General features: G+C 54.0%; 2 protein-coding genes across 2 annotated transcripts; one reads left to right on the forward strand and one right to left on the reverse strand.

Annotated features, from left to right (window-relative positions):
• Positions 1-1,066: 1,066 nt before the first annotated feature.
• Positions 1,067-2,050, forward strand: HER10_EVM0003642 (uncharacterized protein). The gene has a single exon (XM_035473309.1). It carries the CDS (start codon positions 1,303-1,305, stop codon positions 1,915-1,917), a length of 615 nt encoding a protein of 204 aa, XP_035329115.1. The 5' UTR covers positions 1,067-1,302; the 3' UTR covers positions 1,918-2,050.
• A 3,382-nt stretch (positions 2,051-5,432) lies between these two features.
• On the reverse strand, positions 5,433-10,296 carry HER10_EVM0006059 (fungal specific transcription factor domain-containing protein). Its single transcript, XM_035475656.1, has one exon. The coding sequence runs from the start codon at positions 9,053-9,055 to the stop codon at positions 6,470-6,472; it is 2,586 nt and encodes an 861-aa protein (XP_035329416.1). The 5' UTR covers positions 9,056-10,296; the 3' UTR covers positions 5,433-6,469.
• Between the last annotated feature and the right edge of the window lie 11,497 nt (positions 10,297-21,793).

Genomic DNA, 21,793 nt, shown 5'->3' on the forward strand with positions numbered 1-21,793 from the left:
TTTCTTCATCGTATGATCCCATATAATATCTGCTGCCTGTAGTGATCTGAAGCTGGCAATTATGTCCTAATAGACTCCAGAATATTCGTGTATATGTCGGTCATCAAGTGGTCGTCTGTCGGATACTTGCGATGACGATTGAACTTCAACTTTTGCTTGTCGGTGCTGAGAGGAAATCATATCGCGGATGATGTATGAAGGCTGGGTGATAGAAGGTCGACTGATGATTGTGAATGGAGTCTGCTCTTTACAGGCTTTGGTAGTCTGATGTGCGAGGCTTTGATGTTCCGTCTGAGGTCTTCGAGGTTATGTGGAAGCTGCCGAGCCACTTTCTGGCTTTTCTAGTGCCGATCACGTCCATGTTGTCTTGTGTCTTCGAGTCGTCACGACCGCCGAAGCTGTACTTCGACTTTTCGGCTACCGCGGCATCCGTCCTTGCTTTTTCGAGAGCACGCTGTCGGTCCGCAGCGAGAGCCGCGTGGAGGGGCCTCTGGTTTCTCGGGTAGACTGGCATGGTTGTGAATTGAAAGATGGGATATGTCGAGCAAGATTTTATGACCACCGTGTAGTGGGTATCTTGGTGTGGATGAAAGCTTCTTCTCGTCGTAAGATGGAGAGTTGTAACGTCTTGTGATAGGGAAGATTGGTAGTTTGCACCAACAACAAATGGCGTCTGGTCGGAAGTATGGCCTTGGTATTTATGGAACCTATCCTCAAGCCACGTTTGCCTTTGAACAGGAACACATGTCAATGATTTCCAATTACTACGAGTTAAGGAAAACAAGTTCCCAAATCCCCCCCTAGGTCGTCATTTTGTCGCAAAGTGCGAACGTCCTTTGGCGGTGTCTAATGTAAGCCACGCACACACCGACCCCGCATAGTCCGAAAGTCCGAAGAGCCGGTGCAATAAGAATCAGTCAGCAGGAGCCAGCCACATGGTGGCGCTGATTGGGCTTCCCCAGGTTCAGTGTGTGCTTAGTTAATTACGGGATTAGTAAAGGATCTTAGAGTGATCCTCCCTGGGCAGAAAGTTGTTGATCTGCTTTCAACACGTGCTCAGGTAGACAGCAGCGCCAATCAGCATATGGCAAGACATCTTACATGTTGTTGGATGCGCTACTCAACGTCATTCTCGCTTAGTGTCGAAGTGTTGCTTGATAATAGCGCAACATTGGACATCCTCGACGGCCTAGGACGATACTTTCCACCATCACAGGAGGTTTCCCCTTCATGACATTATTAAGCTCCCGCCTTTGACCAACTATCTGGGAAAGAGGTCATCGCCGATCATTGTTCGCCGACATGTCTATTGAGCGTGCCTTGAACTTAACCAGCATCGCGGAGACGCAATCTCTCTACGACGACTGGGCCGAAACTTACAATCGCGACCTGCTAGGCGCAGACCAGGAGTACGTCGCACCACTCCTTGCCAGCGAGCATGTGGTCAAGTATGTCGGCCCGTCTGCCATTGGGAAGTCGAAAATCCTAGACGCTGGGTGCGGAACAGGCCTTGTCGGAGTCAATCTCGCGAAGCTCGGAGCCACGCAGATAGACGGCATAGACCTCAGCCAAGGGATGATGAAGGTGGCTGAGAGATCTGGTGCATACCAGTCATTGAGCACGACAGACCTGTCCAAGTCTTTGACGCAGGCCTCTGACTACTATGATGTTGTCGTCTGCGTCGGTACGATGACTGAGGGCCATGTGGGACCCGGAGCTTTTGACGAGTTTGTGAGGATCGTCCGCCCTGGCGGGTTCGTTGTCGCAACGGTGTACGAGACTGTATGGGAGAAGAAAGGCTACAAGGAAAAGGTGATTTCACTTGACAAGCTTGAAAAAGTCAAACTCTTGAGCGACCAGTTGGAAGACTATAGACGTGGAGCGCGTGCGGTCATGGTTACTCTCCAAGTAAAGTGACGAATGTCAAGTGATAGTTAGCAGATGTTCGCCAAAGACCTTTGAAAAAGTACCTCAGAGGAGGTTACGGCTATGCGGAATCGGCAGTTATCGTTGCTAAGGAACATTTCAGTCAGATAGGTCTTCATTCCATCATACCTACACAAACGCAGGAAATTGAGAGTAGATTATTTAGAAACCTGGGCACTAGCCCTCAACCCAATCAACCCAGGTTGACCGTTTCTGAAACGACTGAAATCTTTTCCGTTTCGCTCCCGAAATTTGAAGCCTCGACATTCATTGCAGCTTTTTATCGCTGAGGTACCTTACCCAACGAGATGCTGATGTACAATACCAGAGCAAAGACCGGGGCAGTTAACCAGCAGACTAGCCGTCTTGAAAGCGACCCCACTGTCAGTCGAGAGACGCCCAAGGTGGCGGTTTGCCCTCCGGTCCTTTCGATGCGAAGGAGTCCTCTCTCCGGGCTTGCCGCCGCGGCACGACCTAGCCCCCTCGGCGCGGGGCAAAGAAGAGCGGAGCTTTCGACGGGGATCTGTCGCCGGCGCGGCTTGGGCAGCCCGGACACTAAACTACTCAGGCCCTCAGCTCGAGGGAAATTTCAACAAATTCACAAGACCCGCCTTGCTAGCTCAATCGGTAGAGCGTGAGACTCTTAATCTCAAGGTTGCGGGTTCGACCCCCGCGTGAGGCTCAAATCCTCACCGCGATTGGCAAAGCCACTCTTCGGGTTCTTCTTTTTTCGTTTTTTCTTTCTCAAAGAGATTCTCTTCCTTGACGCTGTTCCTTTTGTTCCCACAGAACAGCGTTCAAAAAGGGAAAGAAATATACCTTGACCCGGTCGATTACATAATGAAATGATGAATTCGTAAAATTCAGAAGATAATTCAGCTCGATCGCAGAGTAACAACTGTCGTCGCCATCGGGTACACGCGAAGACGCGCGAAACCCACAAGCATGCTTCAGGAATGATCACTGACACGAGCACGCGATCACCAGAACATCGGTCCACAGTGTCGACATCATACGAGCATAATACAGATTTGATGTCTCTGCGACACGGTGAGACCATCCAGTCACGATGACAAAAAACAAAAACTCTTGGTCTAGCCTAGGTGAAGTGGGCAAGGTAGACTGACTGTAACCATCACCATCTCTTACACGCTTCGCCACGCGCAGAACTAATCCGCGGGCAAATACATCTCGCAACACTCTTACAAGAGTTTTTGTAAACCCCTAACCCCTCTCTCTAGTCTCCAATCCCCATCCAACCTCCCCACACACGCACATTAGCACCACAACACCGCAATCGACCTAAGCGACCTAGTAAAACAACAATCATCACTAAAACCCCCAAAGGTCAGAGCGTAGATATCGACGATCAAGGGTCCAGGCTACCTACGAAATAAGCGAGACAATCACCGAAATCTGACAAAAGGCACGCTAGGATAGCCGGGATAGTTGATGACGATCATCCCGGGACGCAAATCCTCTAGCATCAACCCCGTCACGATCATCGCCGGCCCGGGCTCCCGGGGATCACCAAGTTTAAACTAGCGGGTCCTCCCCTCCCCTTCTCTAGTGTAGACTCTACCCGGTCCCGCGAGCAAGGGGTGGGAGTCAGTGAATGGGCGGGGGAGAGAGAGAGAGATCTGAGCGAGTGGGAAAAATGGAAGGTGGAGGGGTTCAAGGGACCGTGAGGTTCGTTCTCGTTTATCGGACAGTTTCCGCCCCCAAAGACGGGCGGAGGATGACAGCCGAGCCAAAGGACCTTGAAGATTGGTCGGTGTAAGTAATGTAAAGCACATGGCACCGGGGAATTCCCGTCCAAAGAAGAAGAAAAAACCGGGACTCTTCATCTCGACACTGTTCGCGTTGGAAAGACATGTGGTGGAGGATATGCAACTTTCAAGATGGACCGCTGCGGAAGGTTGAGCCGGACTAACAAAGTCTTGAGGCTATGTAGAACACAGGCAACCCCCCTCCTCCCCCCAAGCCCGGGCAACATCACCCATCCTTAACCAGCAAGACTTGGCTTTGGACGCCAAAAGGGAAGGGAAGAAAAGAAGGTTTCCCCATGCCATCCTTGTGTCAAGTATGACACGCATCTGCCTCCGGTTCCCGCAACGACCGTGAGACTTGGCTCACTAGTCAGGGCACCACCATCACACATTGCAGGCGAGGGATCAGTAAAGTAAAGTAGGGTGATGCTTACTACCTTCCATCGCTCGCTCGCGGGCCCCTCGTGGTGCTAGAGTGTCACAGTGGTCACGTAGCATCACCGAGCCTCCCATCCCAGCGACGCCTAGAGAAGACGATACCACCCTTCCCGAGCCCCTCCCTCCCTCTCCTCCGTCTGTAAATTCTCCTCCGGTGTACTCCCCGGCTCTCTAGTCCCCAATTCCCTTACAGTCTCAGCAGTAACCCCTCTCCTCCGCTTCAGCTCCCCCTCCTATGTACGCTGTAGATCGTGCTACGGGATAGACCTGTCACCGACGTCAAACTCAAGAAACACGCGATGAAGCTTTCCGCCCTGAGGTCGGTGCGGACAGATTCTCTTCACGACGCAGAGGCAAGAGAGGCGCAGCAGCACCACGATTCAAGAGCTCAAGACACCAACCCACCCAGTGTAACCAACTAACGTAGGATCCATCTCCACGATCCGTAAACTGTCACTTTGGTCCCTGGTGTAACAACACACGTGTCACCAGCTCTCGTCAGAAGCGCGAGATCACCCTTCTCCCAAGACCCCTCCAAAGTGAAGCCCCAAACTCAAGCCCCCCGCCTGCGCCTCTCCTTGTCTCCCAGGGGAGGGCCGGGATGTGAAAGACAACCCGACGATCACATGGGTGTGGAAGAACCTCGTTTCCACAGGTGGCGAGGAGTACCTAGACAGCATGATTTGAGTTATCAATGGCGGCTAGAGAAGGGGAGAAACTTGGGAAGAGGGGAATAAACGAGCCGGCAGAGCGGTCGCCAAGCCGGCATGCTGCCAAGAGAATTGGGACGGAGTCGCTGCCGAGAAAGCTCGTTGTTCATGTCTGCGAAGCCAAGCCTGCCTTGTCAGTGGTGTTGCGATCCTGACGGTTTTTGGTGCTCTGACGAAAGTTCGTAGGGGCGGTCTCCAAAGCTGCGACTCAGGGAGAGATTCCTTCTTCCCGGTCTCTTTTGTCAGTAGCCAAATCTTCAACGCTGAACTCCCATGACCTCACGGAGACCATCCTGAGGCTGTCCGCCATCTTTCGAAACCTTACCAACGTAGCCAGCCACCTAGACGACTCGAACTGCAAAATTGTGTAGCCCGCGAAGTAGCTGTAACCAGGTATTGGAAATCCCTCGCGATGAGTCCAGAGTTGCTCGCCTCCAACATTGCAAACCATGAATCGCATCCAACTTCTCCAAATATCAACACATTCCTCACGATCCAGTAACGGCCCCAGGGGAAGAAGGAATTGTTCATCATGGCCTGTAGTAAAAGGAGATCTCGCGAGTACCATGCCTCTGCGAGTCCCCCTAGGCTCATTTCTTGCTTCATTTGTACATAAAAAAGTGTCCTTTGTGCAAGAAAAAAAGGTTTCAGGTGCAATTGCACTTTCGTCTTTTTTCCCCCAAACTCTCCGTGCAACAACAACATAAACCCCCGTTTTGCAAGCCTGTGGTACAGTAACAAACAAAAAAAGGGTAAAAAGAAATGATGAACAAGTAGCGATATGCCATATAGACAAAAAAAGACACCCAATTCAGACCGATTCCAGCCCCAATTCATCCTCTCTGCTGGGTATTGCACCAAAAGGAAAAAAAGGCCCGGCCTCTTCCCCATCCCCTCCTTCGCCTCCTCGCTGTGCCGCGTCCATTACGAAAAACCATCCCTATGCCATAGCCCTCTTCTTCTCGAAGTGTTTGCAACTCCCTTTTTTTTTTTTTTTACCCAGGCGCGGTCATCCAGCGAACCGGGCCGTGAACAAAGAGGAAAAAAAGAAAAAGCAACCGGGAATAGGCTTCTGGCCTACTTCCGTACCTCCGCCCTTCTCGCCTCTTGCTGTTAAGATGGTGCAGACATTAAGGTGTTAACGAATGGTTTGAGGGGGCCTGTATGGCTACTCCCGCTCAGGGTTTGTTGAGATCCAAAGAATGGAAGGAAAAAAGAGAGAGAAAAAGGAATGATCGGATCAAAGTAACTCTTGTAATAGAGAAAAGTAGATGAGAGAGAAGTCGAGTGAAGAAGACGTTGTAAGCCCCTTGCGACAACACATTATCGTACATCGGAGTTCTTTCCTTGAATCCGGCTTACTGTCATGGGACCATCATGACAGAGACCCCTTTGTAGGGGCCTGACATGGTCTACATGGCTTCATTTCCGTGACGTTCGTAAACAGTCATGATTTGTTGCCTAGTGTTTGTTGTGATGTAATGGAACACCAAGAAGTGGTTGTTATGCAGCTTTTGGGGACCCCTATCGATAGGGGCTCCGATCCACCGGCCTGCCCCGTGCTATGCAAGATTGAGCCGCTTCAGGAAGAGAGCATGAGGTTCGATTCCGAACCCCTGACTCTCTCTAAATGATGTTTGCGATGCTCAACCTGTCCTGGGGCCGGCCCTTGGTGCTCGTTGTTGGGCTGTTGGTGCTGCTGCCTTCGCCGGGGCCCGGGATTATGCTCGGTAACGTCGGCGTGCCTTCGGTCTTGATCCCGGCCGGTAGAGCAGACGTCCAAGTCGCGGATGTCGGCGTGGGCGTAGTGTTACCTGAGGCCAGCCCTCGCAAGGCTGCCTCAAGGCGTTCCCACCCTCCCCACTCCTTGACTTCCTCCTCGCTCAAGCCAGTTCTTTGCTCAGCGCTGAAGAGCCCGCTGCTGGCACCGCCAGAAGCTGTGATGGATCCGGGGGAGGTCGGGGAGAGGATGGCCTCGCGCTCGCCGCCGGCCCAGACCCAGGCCGAGTCTGGCGCCGCCTGCAGATCAGCGCTGACATATGCCAGGAGCTCCTCGTCCTGCATCAGAGCCTCCTGCAGCGGGGTAGGTCCGGAACGGCCATGTGGTGGAGGAGGCGGGGCGAATGGTTTCGGAGGCGTCGTGCGGGCAACAAATGCCGCATACTCGGTGCGCTTCGTGCCTAGTGTAGATACGAAGAAGGCGAGGAATCGTCCACAGGGGATGGCAACATCGCGTTTCGAGTCTATGGTCGCTAGAGCACGCAGACACGTCGTTGCATGGTCCCAGTATCCTGCCAGAAGGAGGAAGAGGGCACAGCGGAACGTGTGGGTGGTGAGGAGGGCAGTAGCGCCGTCGGCAAGGGTCGGGGTTGCACGCGAGAGGAGCGACGCTGTTTCAAGAGCAATGTGAGTGCACTGCTCCATGGCAGCAAGGCGTACATCGGACGGGCAAGTCGGAGCCAGGTTGTGGCGGTGTAACGCGAGACGAGCGTGGAGAAGGTAGGTGTAGGGCGTCAGGAGGTGAGGCGATATTTGCCCTGTGCTGGCTGTGTCGCACACTTGAGGGAATTGTGCATGGCAGGCGTTGAAGTGCGTCTCGAAGGTTGCGAGCCTGGTGGGCACCACGATTGGGGCAGCCAGTGTCTTGATCAAAGAAGAATATGACCTGACGACGTTGATAACAGCCAAGAGAGAGTGATTCAGGGGCTCGCGGCCAGGAGGAACCATAATGCCTCCCTCGTGAATATAATGATCGTCCACCGGGGCAGGCAGCGAGACGTCGCAGTCAGTGTCGTCGATCAGCACTGGTCGTCCAAGGTCGAGAGCCAAACTCCTGTCCAGGATGTAGATCGTCCACCATACCCGCCGTCGCGTTTCGCCTTCAATCACAGGCCACGGTCCGGATTCCGAGTACAATCCCAAGTCTTGTCCAGCTCGTACTGCCGTGCCTAGCCATGTCCAGGCAGCAGACTTCTGGTTCATCTCGTTGAGACAGAGAGTAACGAGAAGCAGTGCGCGTACGTTGTCAAGGACGTAGTCGTTGTTCCAAGGGTCGATCATACCCCTGGCAACTTCCAGTAGTTCCGCCGCCCGGAACGCGCGATGGGGATCCTGGGTGAATAGGCTGCCGAGTGCCAGAGCCGCGAAGAACGTCGATAACCATGCCGGCTGCACGGATTTCGTGTTGCCAATTCTGTAGAGGTCTTCGACTCCCATCTGGAATGTTGGCCAATGAAGGATGGGGAACATGGTGTGCGCGGAGCCGTAATACGTGTGCAGGAGCTGGTCAGTCGTCTGCCTGGGAGGCAAGTCTGGTCTCTGAGGATCAAACAAAGGCGTCGAAGGTGCCTGGCGGTACTGAGCAGGTGCTTTCCAGATGCCTCTGGAGAAAATGCGCATATTCGATCTTGCCCGCGCCAAGTCGTGAATAGGGGCTGGCCGCTTCCTTCGCTTGATCTCGACACCTAGCTCCGGTAGCTGAAGGGGCAATTGCTCGAGACCATCCGGATCCACGTCCATCGCACCGTCTCGCTCCTGGAGCGCTCTCTTCAAGTTGAGATTGTCCCGCCTGAGGCGTTCCATCTGCTTCTCTAGGTCCTGCACCTGCTTGATCGAGGACATCCGTCGGTTAGTCTCTTTTGTAAATTGGCACTTGACATTGCGGCTTGAACACTCTGAACAACTCGTTGTCTCTGTAGCGTCGCATTTGACCTTTCTCTCACGGCATGCATCGCAGCTCGGGTCCTTCCTTCTCTGCCTGTACGCCCTCTTCTGAGCTTGGGAAATTGGGGGTAGTGAAGCTGTTGACGGGCCAGGTGTGCTTGCCACGGAATCGGCCGATGGCAGAGAGTCGCGGCCCATCATTGAGCCAGCAGTCACTGGTGTGTAGGGCGTAAAGGCGTTTTGGTTCATCGGCGGTAGAGGTGGGATCCCAATGGGCTGAGGAGGTGGTGCCGCAGTTGTTCTCGCCCCAGTGTTCATCAGACCTCGCGGGATGTACTGGGCAGGTTGTCTCGGAGATGTGGCAGAGGAGACTGAAGATGAGTCGTACGACCTGGTGGAGGGATTAGGAGATCGTGGATATGGGTTGTGCGACGACGCAGCCATGGCGGAGCGCGGTTCAACGGACCAGTGCTCGTGAGTCTGGTTCAAAGAAGACTCCACAGGCTCCCCAAGTCGGTGGACGGTATGCAAACGGCGCTCCACGAACATACAGACGGTTTGTCGAGTCCTGCGGTTGGAAGGTTGCCGTACTGGACCAAACACACGGTTAAGTATTCCGAGAAAACTCTTTGGTGTGCAATATGATATCCTCCGGGAGAGCGAGTGCCGTGTTCTGCAGGTTGAGCTTTTCCACTATTCGTATCTCTTCGCGTCCGGGCAACGAGGGCACAACGATTATCTTTGGCGACGTTGAAGCGTATCCGTTGTGCTGTAGCTCTGTGTGACCCAAAGCCGGCTAGATTCCTAACGCCCAATGACTTGCTTGTCTGAGCTCCGCCTTCCGAGTACAGGACTGCAGAGCAGACAAGAAAGAGGCACGGCTGCCTTGCTGTCTGATCAACTGTCGAAGATGCTGACACCAAGTGGCATCTGTTACGCAACAGCTTGATTAGCGGGTAGACTCTCCGTGATCCGTCGAGAGGATGCCAGCTTGTATGATATACGCAAGCAGCGAGCAAGATGCTAAGCAAGCGTAGTCAAAACGAAAGAGGGCGGCGTGGGGTCGTGGAGGATGGAAACCGGTAGGGGAGACAAGCACCAGATGTAGGTTGCGCGGAGGGTAGAGAGATGTAAAGAATGACAAGCTGTGTGGCTCTGCGGGATGGTGGCAGAAATGTGAAAGACTAATAGCAAGCGGCGTCTAGTCGGAGCAACGAGGAAGCGGGTAAGAAAAGACGGACAAGGGAGGCTAGGCAAGGCAAGGTATGGTGGTCTTGGGCCGTCATGTCACTCGACGGGTACAACACCGCCGGAGGTTTTAGTGACGATGGTTTGCGGTGCCCTCGAGGCTTTAGTTCTGGACTGGATCCGGGGCTCTCCGCGCCATGAAAGCAGAATCGGAAATATTATCTCTGGAGAGTGGTGGAGGGCTGGACGGGATCCTTGCTGCCGCTGGACCCAGGAAGCAAGGAGGAAGAACAGGGCTGTGGAAGATGCTCATCAACCAAAGTAACTAACGTGTTTCGACCGGAGAGTGGGCGCTGCTGGGATGCCAGGGTCCCGGTTCAACAGAGCAGGGGGTCCAGGAACCTCGGACAAGTCACCAGGAAACCCCATGATCCCTGCCTTTAAGCGTCGACACCAAGGATTGGTGATGGCGAATCGGCAACAGCTTCGAAAATAAGGTCGCTGTGCCGCGACTCAATGGCATTTCCCGTCGAACAAGCCCACTTGGACTCGGCTGGGGTGCTTTTCTCAACCTCTTGCGCAGGAGGCAGGGGGGGCCAATGTGAACCGTGAACGTTGATGGTCCCCAAGACAAGGATTCGGGTTCAAAGGGGGCTAATAAGTCGATATGGCTTGACTTGTATGATCGTGGGTACCACGCGTCGAGCTCCCTCGTCGGGAATTTTGCAACAGGTGGGCCGTACCAAGACAGGAGAAGCCGCTATAGATCCTGATCCAAAAGAAAACGGGCTCTGGGATGGAGGAGGCACGTACGTATGTAGGTGAAATTTGCCCTTATGCAACCTTCACCCACGCTTAGAGGGGGGGGAACTTGGGAAGAGGAGAGAGGGCTTCGAGGTAAGATGCAAAGGGTGTTGGGGTACAATGTGGATGGGTGTAAAGAGCCCGTCGTTGGTTCGGTTGGCTTGCTAAGGTAAAATCTGCAGGAAACTCTTCCGCTTCTGCACTCGGTTGCAGGAGACTTATTGTTGGAGGCTTGGAGCTGTTGAGAGTCGACCGGCATTCTTTCGGGTTGTACCACTGACACTTTGGTGCTGTGGGCTGAGGGCGACTATTTTGGGACATGATGTGCATCGAAAAATCCTCCCAGCAATCTTTGCAGCAGCGTGCAGATGGGCCAACTTGGTCCAGGTCCTGTTCATTCTCCTCTTTGCATATGTCCCTCGTCTCGCCATCATCTTGTCTGTTCTATGAGGCCGGGCTGGAAGCAGCGCCGCAACAGAACAGCCGACAAACGAGCCGACCATAACCAGCCCGGGCGATGGACGTGCGCTTGATGAGAAAGGGGCCGCTAAGCCGTTCGTCGGGAGCTATCGAACAATGATCATCGGGGGTTTTCGCTGCTACTGGCCGCGATGAGACTACGAGTCGATTGGGTGTTTGGGCAGGCATGGCCTTGGCCACGCAACCGCGTCCCGATCTTGTCATAAAATCTGGCATAAGGTAATGTCCGTGGCTGTGCTAACTAACGGTCGAGGTTCAGGGCGGGCGACTAGCCGATACCCGGGCCGGGTGAAGATGGGGTGCTGGCGATATGGACAGGAACAAGGACATATTCCGGCTCCAGACGGGGGAAGAAACGAGACAAATGAAACATGTGGCATACGCACCAAACTTAACGGTTGACTTTGAGGCGAGCTTCTGTGTTCCAGACCGTTTTGCTAAGCTGCTATTGATGAACGTCGGAATGTTTGCGGGCTACGAGGTGGTGTTCCGTGTCGACGTAGCGGCTTGTCCGCGGTTTTCTGCAACGGCCAAGCACGTGGTGCATCTATTACTGACACCAAGAGGCAATAAGCATATCTCAGTGACAGAACCAAATCCCCGACTGACGTTTGATCTCTCCGAACAACGTCGATGGACTGGCGCAGACAAGGTAAGAGTAGGGTACAACCAACCGGTCGCTGCTCAGTGCTGGCGGGTTTCTCAAACGCGAGGCGTTGGAAGGCTTCGAAAGCCCTGTGTCAAGGGAAAGGCTTGGTATCCGAACTGGGGTCCTCGCACTGCCTTGTGGTCCTGGTCGTGCTTGTCGTGCTTGTCGAACGCCTGTCGACCAATTCGAGACTCTTCTCCGGGCTGTTGGCTAGGGGCTGAGATTGGCCGGGGGGGCTTTGTAGGAGCGGGAATCTGCACGTTGCCGCAAGAGAATACGGCCGGCTGTGCCCACCGGCCACGCAACAGGCGTGATGTTGCAAGGGTCTGGTGAGCTCGTTGCTGCTAGTGGCAGGGTGGAATGTGACGGATTTGACAGGCCCAAAGCCGACGGAACCGCTATGCGGCAACAAATGGGCTTCCTTCCAAAAATCTATTCGCCCACGTTCCTTTCCCAGGGCAAGATCGACCAGCCAGCACCGGAACTGGAGGAGATGTATTGCAGTCTGTTCAAGGTTGTCTTGACTCTGGATCCTGTACGTAGTAAAGAGAGAGCTGGGATCCAGATTTGAGCTGCGAAAGCGGCCCAGTATGTCTCGGCGTGTTAGTCAATGTCGGGTCCTTTCAGGGGAGCGCTTTTCCTGAGCTGACTGGAGGGGTCTTGAGTTAGAATTTGGGGCCACCGAAGTAGGACGTGTCAGGATTCCGGGAGTCCCAGGACTGAAGGAGAATTGAACCTGACGACAAGGCCCAGAGGGACGACAACAGCTGCTGTGGAAATTTTGCAGAGTATTGTCCCTGCTGCTGTTGATGTGCGAAGGCAGCAAGGCTTGGCCAATCCGGCCTGCTGGTGCTGTAGGCCTGGATGTTGCTTGGCGACGTCAAGTGAGGAACCTTCAGAGAATGACAAGAATCGGGACCAGTGTGATAATGCGTAAGGGTCAGGGGTGATAGAGGCTGACGGGGAGAAGCATGAAGATGCTCGTGATATGATGGTCGTCGTAAGATGGGTAGCGGCAATAATGATCCCCAATTCCAGGAGAGAAGGTATAGCTGGTGAAATATGATTTTCTGGAAGGTAATGCAAAACAAGTCTGATGGGCTTGTAACGCATCTAAGCCTTGATCCTCGACTAAGAGACGCGAAGCTGAGAGACTCGAGACTCGGGGGGTAGGCCAGTGAGAAAGTACCATCCCCGTGATATTAAGGCCAACGTTCGACAAATAAGCTCTACACTTTTCTTTGCCTGCATTGTAAGCCAACGAGGGGAGGCAAAATACAGATACATCAAAGCAGTGACCGCCTGGTGCAAGAGACGCAACTGACCGGCCAGCGATCCCACGCACCAACGCGCCGGGGCCGGGACGGATCAGCATCTGCTGTGGTTGAGTCATCCCTGCACCGGGGTGTGGGTGAGCTTCTGTGCACCTGGCCAGCGTCTGTGTCTTGTCGTCCTGTCTTCTTTCTATCAAGGAGCCGATCAAACGCCGGCGGAAAGGGGAAGGTCAAAAGTAACGGACGGTACTAAGAATAAGCCATTGCTGGCGAGGGGAACGCTGAAAGTTGAGCTGGTACACCTCACACTACATCGTTCATCCTGCCGCAAGTGACAAGTGGCAGATGGAGATCAATGTTGGTCGAAAACCCCGCAAGCTCAAGGTGTTAGCTTGGACGTGAAAGTTGGAGCGGCCATACGCGCCAGGGCCTCTCGAGGTTCTTTCCTGGGCCAGCATCTCGGACACCGTCCGTTGTGTGAGGCACGAGGCAAAGACATGGCTTGCCGCTTGTCAATAACTGCGAGTCTGCGGCGGCGCGACGGCGGTGGCTTGCCTGTGCGCCATAGAGGGCGTGGATGTCTTGGTTGAGCGGGACGGGTGGTTCCCCAGGGCCTAAAAGCAACTGCGGTTTTGAGCATCAAAGTCTTGTACAGTAAGTGCCTGTGGCCCTGTGCCCGGCAGGACGTGGTCGACAATGGCGTCAAGAAATCTGCGAGATTGGAATGACGCTAGCTCGTTCTCTCCCCTCCCCGCTACGTGGTGGCCTGGCCCACATGCTTGGGAAGTTGGGGCCGTGGAGCAAGGCGGTGCTAGGAGTTTGAGGAGATGGACTCGAGTCAAGGTTGGAACTGTATTGTCTAGGGTCAGGGTCCTTATCCTTGGCCGGTCTGTTCCTGTCCCCGTCTGTTCCTAAAGGGAAAACATCGGCGGGGAATCGGGACGGCCAGGATCCCGGGCAGGGATGTGAAGAGTAGTGAGAAGCTCAAGGCCCGTCAAACTCCAGAAGCCTGTGGCCTTCGTATGCGTCTTGATGTAATGATATTTGATGACAACGTCTGTGCCGAAACTACCATCACAGTTTTGAGTTGCCAATGTGGCGCCGCATTAGCCTCGTGCAAGCAAGTAACGGGCAATGTGAACAGATGCGAAAGAGGCATGCGAAAGATGGGATGAGACAATGCTCATGGATTACTCTCAGTACTTGTAGCTTTGCACAGTCGCTTCATGTTCGTGTGATATCGGCCGCATTTGGTCAGGTCGAGTTCTGCTACATGCCCCTCGCCTCTCAAGTAATGTCTCGAGAGGTAGGTATCGGATAACAAGGTATCTGAGTGCAAAACAAATTACGGCATTATTCTAGATTGTGATTGTGATTCGAACTAAAGTGCTGGTAGCATCTAGGGTGCCAGGCAAGTTCCGGGCCGTGAGACATTCTTTTTCATGTCTGATAAAAAGGATGGGCGGCAGCAATCCAAGGCGGGAGGGAGAAACTCAGCCGTTCTACCGGCGGCGTCGGCCGGGGAGAGGGCGGCAGACCAAACGGACCTCCACAGCGGGCTGGTTGAGTTCCGCCCACAGTTGTGTGGGGCAACGACCGGGATACGCAAACTCGCTTGGAGAAAATTGGTGAGTCGTGACGAGGTAACCGAAGCTAGACTTGGGCATCAACCGTTCGAGTTCAAGCTTCTTTCCTAGCGGCATCACCTTGATGCCGAAGCTGTACGGACTATGGTTGGCTTGACGGATGGACGGTGCTTAGTCGTTGACGAAAAGTGATGGGCACGGTGACGTGACAGCCCGATGTCATTGGAGAGACACCAAGGGTGGGAGCCTGGGAGGCGAGCGAGAGACGAGCCCCAAAGCCACCGGGCGCTGGGGTAAAGACTGTCTGCACTAAAGTTAGTTGTATTCCGTACACAACTTGGTACGGACGCCATAGTGCCACTGCCATGGCATGTGCAGCTCATCGCATCGTCAGTAACAGAATCAGGGGTTATGGCGGTTGCCAGGACCAGGCCTCAACTCCGAGTTCCGAGCTGTTGCACGGGAGGGTGTTGAGCCGTGGCACCGTCCCTGTTTGTGTATGGATGTCGCGTGTACAATGGAGATGGCGCGCTGTGTCTCGCGGGAAGGGGGCGGCACTCTCCCTGCAGAGGCGCTAGATAGGTATTGGCCAGCTCTATTCTGTGTGGCTGACGATGGAACAGAGAGAAAGAGAGAGCGTGTGTGAGAGGCTTCGACGGTCAACGTAGAGCATACGCTCCAGAGTAAGGTTGGTTGGTGGCACCCTGGCAGTTCTCAACTTGTGTGAAAGGTCTTGCCATGGAGCTTGTCTTGTGCTACCTAGTTAGTTCGAGCTCGTTAGTTCATTCACGGCAGTTTCAAGAGCGTCTCCGGCAGGCTTCTTCACTGTGGCTGACTGCCAATCTTGGAGTCCAAAGTTGTCAAAAGCCTGGGATATGGCGGTAAGACAGACGCAGTTTTGCTCATCAGCGTTCATCTGAGGAGGGATAAAGTTGAGAGAGTCTCAGTCCGAATGTCCCGCATGTGTGTAGAAAGTAAAGCGGGAGCCAAGCTCGTCTGACAGTCGCAGGTCCCATGGTGCCCGGGCTGAGCTGGTTGACTTGAGAGTATGTCAAGAATAGCAACAACCAAAAAGTCATTTGGCGATTGCATGTTTTGATTGATCAGGCGAAATCATGCCAATCCCAAACGAGAAACGACGAGTGGGAGAACTGAAGGGATTGATTATGGCCCCATTGGAACAGACGAGAAAAGCGCAGACGTGAAGCTGTGAGCCTGACGAGGCGGAGAGCTCAAACTTGGACGGCGTGCAGTGATAACGGTAAGCTCTGCGGTGATCCGGTGTGCTGGCGTGGAGGAAAGAGTTTTCTTCCACACACCCCCTTGGAACCCCTTCTCTACATTTGCCTCTTAGTCGTTGGGAACAGAGCTTCTAACCACATGTTTCTGTTCGGTATCGGTGCCTATTGCGCGTGCACTGGGGATAAGGCGGCAAAGAAACAAGTGACATCCATGCTGGTAGATCCTTGTTAGTCGAGCAGAGTTTGTCCCCCTCTCGGCCCCAAGCGATGGTGGTGGTGTTGGTATCGATGGTGAAGAAGGTGGTTGTGGATTGAAGAGGGAACGAGATGGTGGTGCTAGGAATAGCACGGCATGCTCCGTGCCGGGCGAAGTACGGGACAACAAGTCAAGTATCGATTCGTCGAAGCTTGTTGCCCCCTTAGATCCGTTTGGGCCATTGGACCTCCTCAATCTATTGTCATGATTCGACTTCCCTGAAGGACAGGAGTGACTCGAGCGTTGGTACGATTACTGGAGCATAACTGTGTGTCCGTGAGGGCAGAGGAAGGGAGGGACTCGCAATATCGAGGCTGGAATCTGGAAGCTGGAAGCTGGATGCTTGCTGCTGGATGATGCCGGGATAGAGAGCAAATTTGCGTCGGCTACGTTGGCCGTGGTGTGGCAGTATGGAGTATCCGCAGCTCGCACAAACAGGTCGGCATTTGGTTGAATGAGGAGCAGGGAGGCTTGCTGCAAGTGGGATGAAGATGGACAAGATCGACGCCTCGTGGATAGTAAGAGATGGGCCAGAACTGAGCGCCGGGAACTTGAAGAGGCACCAAAGGCACCAAAGGCACCAAAGTGTGAGGAGGAGTGGTTGAGTTTGGTGAGTGCTTGTCAGAGTCAGAGGGAATTGCCCGCCCGTCTCCTGTCTGCTAGGTACCTAGGTACTCCTGTCTGCCACTCCTTCCCCCACTCCACGTCCCGATTGAGGAGTACGGAGTACGTACTTCTCAAGGCTCAGGGTCGCTGTCACCCTGCCCGAGTGCCTAAGATCCCCTGACACTTGCCCTGAGCTGAGTCCCTGAATGACGCCTTAGGCCTTAGGCAAGAAGTGAGACGATGGAAAAGAGGGGCGAGTGCGCGATGGGAGACTTGGGTAAAGATACGTACCTCACCACGATACTTGGATTGGAGTCCGAATGGGAATACTCCGTACCGCTACGGAGTATGGAACTGGAAGGAGAGCGTCCTTGGGTGGACGGGTGGACGGGAGGATGTACTTCCGAGTCCAATATCTGATGAGAAGGAACTTAGGTATCCCACCTATCTCTTTCCATCATGCTGTATCTACCTAACCTAGGTAGGTAAGGTAGGCAAGGTAAGGTAAGGAAGGTACTTCCATTCCAACTTCAAGGAAGCACTTTGATAGCAATTCTCTTTGCGCTTTATTCCTCTTTCTCCCTCTTCACTGAACAATCAGAGGTGTCAGACCATGGCTATAGTATTCCACGGTGGACAACAACGATGAATTGCAATGTTGCAACGCTGCAATAATGGCCTTAGGTACGGTTGCAGAGAAGGGAATGTACCTTGCATGCGTGTGAGCCGTAGTAAGGTATCCAGGCACGGAATACTGCTTCCATCGATGAGATTGACTGTGAGATCGGCGCCTGGAGCCAATGGAGCTCGGCAGACGGCACTTGCTTAATCTCCTGAGCCTTATGCGCCAATGGATCAAGGTACGTCCTCTGGTATCTGACAGGCGTACCCGTATTGTAGGGTCTTGATCAATTTCAGCCGTCTTTCCACGATCCCAGGGGCCAGGACACTGGTGACCGGTGCCGGAATCGTGCAAGGCCAACCAGCCAGGTCAAGTGGGAGGGTGTCGTGGACTTGTGGGTGCTTTGCTTTGTACGTAGTAGTGTCAGAATTCCTCTGTCTGCCCGGTGTGATTGCTTGAGATGAGGTCTCCAAAGGGCCACCAAGGCACCTACCTACCTTACCTTACGGATACGTATACGCACACAATTAAGAAGTGAGCCACTCGGGAGGTGAGAGAGACCTGACGGCATCTTAGGTAAGGCATCTTAGATAGTACATAGGTACTGTGCAAGGTGGTCCCACAAAGTGGAAAGACTCCAACAGTTCACTCTTTCCTACCAAGTAAACTTGGAGACTCGGGATGGAGTGTTCCTTCCCTAATAGCGGACATGGAGCAAATACCTATCTTAGCTACGTACCTTGCCTTGGAGTCTGGACGGAAGTCTGGATTACGTACGCCACTAACACCGAAACAGACTAGACACCTGGCTCTGACAGGGAGATCCTCCGATGTGCCTCCGTACCCATCCCCAATCCGCAATCCACAGCTCCGTGCTGTATACGTACTCGGTCTCGTTTCTTGACATTTTCAGACTTCCATGACTTCGACCTCTCACTATCAATCCACAAAGTCAACCCCGACTCTAGACGAAGCAAAAGCTGGAGCCGGGCTTATGCACCTTGACCCGGCGGATCTTGGGTCTGGACGCTCGATATTGAAGCTACATTCGAAATGGACTGGCTGACTGGATCCCGATTCCCGGCTGCTCGCTTTGATCCATTCTTTTTTTCTGCCAGATCCCACATCCCTCAGCGGTACAATCATCTACCTTCTTCAAAATTCAACCTCTTTACTCCTCCAACGGGCCCTTTCAACTAAGTGTACGGATACCCATGCGGGCACTTCTCCATCCTCTCCAATTCTCGCAGTCTCCGGACACTTGCGAGCGCACTCTGCACATACACACGGCCACATTTTCGGGTCCCACACAGTGTTGAACCAGACCCGGCAAACCTATCCGTAGCAACTTGCATTCATTTCGACATCAAGCCACGGTTCGATATTAGCTCAGCATGTTTTCCCTAAGTCGACCATTAGGGGGAAGCTACATGTTAAGATACCTTACCTACGGAGTACTCCAGAGCAACTTAGATGCGACACATATGCCGGAAGCACAGCCGAATCCTGAGTTTTGAGCCGTTGACTTGTTGGCCGTCGATCTGCGACGTACCTACGCATACAAACGACGAGGACCACTTGACACTTGCTCTGAGTCCGACAAGTCTCGAACCCGCACCATGCTGGACCTACTACGGATACTTGGCTCGATATTCCGCCTAGACCAGGACCTCTCTGACCAGTGCCGCTGCTTCACTTTCTGCCCACTCTAACTTGCTCGATACGATGCATATGTCTGTCGTTTTCCTTTCTAGGACCTTGCAATCTCTCAACCTGCGGCTTGGGATCTGCATTGGCGATTCAGAGACGTGCATCAATCCCTTGACCATAGCCGACAGCATCGATCTCTTTCCAAGGTCTACGAAGTACATCAAGTATCTGGCACAGCCGGCAGGTCCCATAGGTTGCGAATCACAAGATACCACGGTAGCGAGCTCATGGATCATGCCTGGCCCCATGGCCCCCTCTCCGTTGCATGCCAACGTTCGCATCCCTCAGACAGTACGGATACATCGCACTCTGTGAATTCACACACAAGCCGATGTGCGAGCGAGCGAGCGAGCCACCCGACTATTTCAACGACCTCGACCAAACACAATTAGCCTTTTCCCAATCGCCTGGCCTGCCGAAGCAATCAGCCCGCACGCCCGCTCTTATCCATTGGGATTTGAAGTGCCGGCTGCACATCAGTTTTGCACGGCATGCCGCACTGGCATGGCTGGAAAGCCACTGCTGCAACCCACGCATCTGTCTCTAGATCGTCAGCGGACAGCTCTAGCACCGAACGCCGCTGTAAGTCCGACATAAACTACTGGGAAACTCGCCCAACTGCCTTCAAAGACACTCACACAACGTAGTGAAGGTATCCGCACACCCACAGTCCCACGCCACGCTACAGCACCTTGTTTCTGCACTCTCGCCCTACTTCTGCCGATCCAGAAGCCGTCGGCCCCACGCCGCCCACCATGGCTTGTTCCCGATATCCGTCTTCTTGGGGTCTTTGAAAATCTAGTAGTACGGATACTCGCAAGTGTGATGGTGGCTGGACTGCCTCACCATCATGCGGGAATTGGTGGCACATCTCACACAGTACGATTGAGCAATACTACGTACGCATATCGTTCCTCCCGGCTCGCCACGTTCATCTAGTTTTGGCATGGAACCAAATGCCTCGGACGGATCCTTTGGAAACTGGGCATGCCAGGCAAGAATCAGCGAAGGGGGTTCCGCCAGCCGGGGATTTTGATGACGACCGCCTCCTGGGCTAGTGGCAGTGCTACCGAGCCTGCAGATTGACAAGTTCATGTCCACAGTCCACTCGACTCGAGGGATTCCGTCCCCGTACCTCCTGATCAGTCGGCAGCATCCGGATGCTCCCAAAGGCCATAAAGTGGCTCCATCGAGAATCATGTTCTCGCAATGTCACAACCACCCAATTTCCCCGAATCATGTCCCACAAGCTCCGTTCCTGACGGAGAACACGCACGGATGTCGCTCGCCAGGGGAAACACCGCCGGGGGGTTCATCCACGCTAGTGCCCTGGGTGACAGGGCCACAGGATGGCCAGGCCTGGCCTGGCCTCGAACCGTTGGCAGCGAATCCACGAACAGGCAAGGACCCAATGTCATCTTGCTGCTTGCCATGGCCCGCGGGCCTTGTACATGAAGATTTCGCTACTCGCTACTCCGATGTGAAGCCCTTCGAGTTCGGCCAGATGCCCGGGGTTATATCTGCGACGGCCAAGTTCCCGCTTGGAGAGCGTGGATACTGAAAACTAACCAGGCTCGGCTTCTCCAACATGCCATTGTCAAATTAAGCTGGCGCTACGGATACCTGCTAAGGTTACGGCCTAGTGTCCACTGTCCACCGTTGGAAAAGCATTTCAGCGAGTGGCCTGCCCAACTGTCCAACAGCATTCGTTCGGCTTGAGCCCCGAGAGCGGCTGGTCTTTGCATGGCTCTAGCAGGCCGCCCCAGCAGAAAACATCGAAATCGCTGCCGATGGCCCGAAATTTCCTCCGACATGCTCGCCAGGACTCCCACGTCCCTTGTTTCTTTTCCGACTTTCTGCCAGACTGCCACGCTTCCGACGTAGCATTGGGCTCCGTCACGGCAGAGTAGCCTCGCAACCATCATGTCACAGACTCCATACGGGCACGGAGTACGGAAGCACTGCTCTGTACGTACACAATGCACAGTAGACTGCGGCTGGGCTTGTTTCCCTCAGTTGCTGTCTGCTTTACACTCTCAGCCCCCCCGGTCATCCAGATATACCAGCGGATTTTCAACGATACATGTCTCAACGCATCGTGGCACATGGGCACTTTTCTCGGTCAGCCAGCCGAGGGAGAGCAAGCCGACGCGGCCAATGGTATGGCCTCCAAAACCCCCCGGGAGCAGTCGATATCATCGTCGTCGCGCAAGATTTGATCTCGCCAACCGCGTCTTCCCGCCCTGGAACGCTCCGCATCCGCCATCATGTGTCGAGAACTGGTCAATTGCCCCCGGCCCGGTGAGGCCCTGTCCTTGTCAAAATATGCTCCTGCAGCACGCAGTGCGCTATTGCACAGGCTTATGAGCTAGATGAGCTAGGAGGGAGAAGGGAGGTGACTACCTTAGCCTGCAGTATGTGAGTGAGTGCGTCCCTAGCCTCTCCTGGGAAAAGTCGTGCCGCAAGAGACGATCCCTCCCCCTCCTGATGGCCTTCTTAAGAGGGCCACCACTCGCGTGGGCCGGGGATGCATCCATTAGCACGCCGCTTCCCACTTCCCGAAGCCCATGCGCCCGGTCATGTTGCGTGTACGTTTCTGCCGTGTACCACGGCACACAACGGCCAACCACACGCTCTTCACCTCCACGACAAGCAAACACAAGAAGCAAATGAGGTTTCCGACCCCTTGGCTTGCTTGGCCTTGTACTGTGGCCGTGTGGCGCATACCACCGCATACAAAGACGATGAGACTCGCAATGATGTCGTGGTATTACTGCGCCGCACAACGGCCAGCGTCGGTCGACTGCGCGATGGGGAAACCCAGGCACAAGTGACTCCCATGTCAGGTAGAATTGGCCATCCTCTCCCATT

This window comes from Colletotrichum scovillei (assembly GCF_011075155.1).
Source record: "Colletotrichum scovillei strain TJNH1 chromosome Unknown Contig00009, whole genome shotgun sequence".
Taxonomy (NCBI): Eukaryota; Fungi; Ascomycota; class Sordariomycetes; order Glomerellales; family Glomerellaceae; genus Colletotrichum; species Colletotrichum scovillei.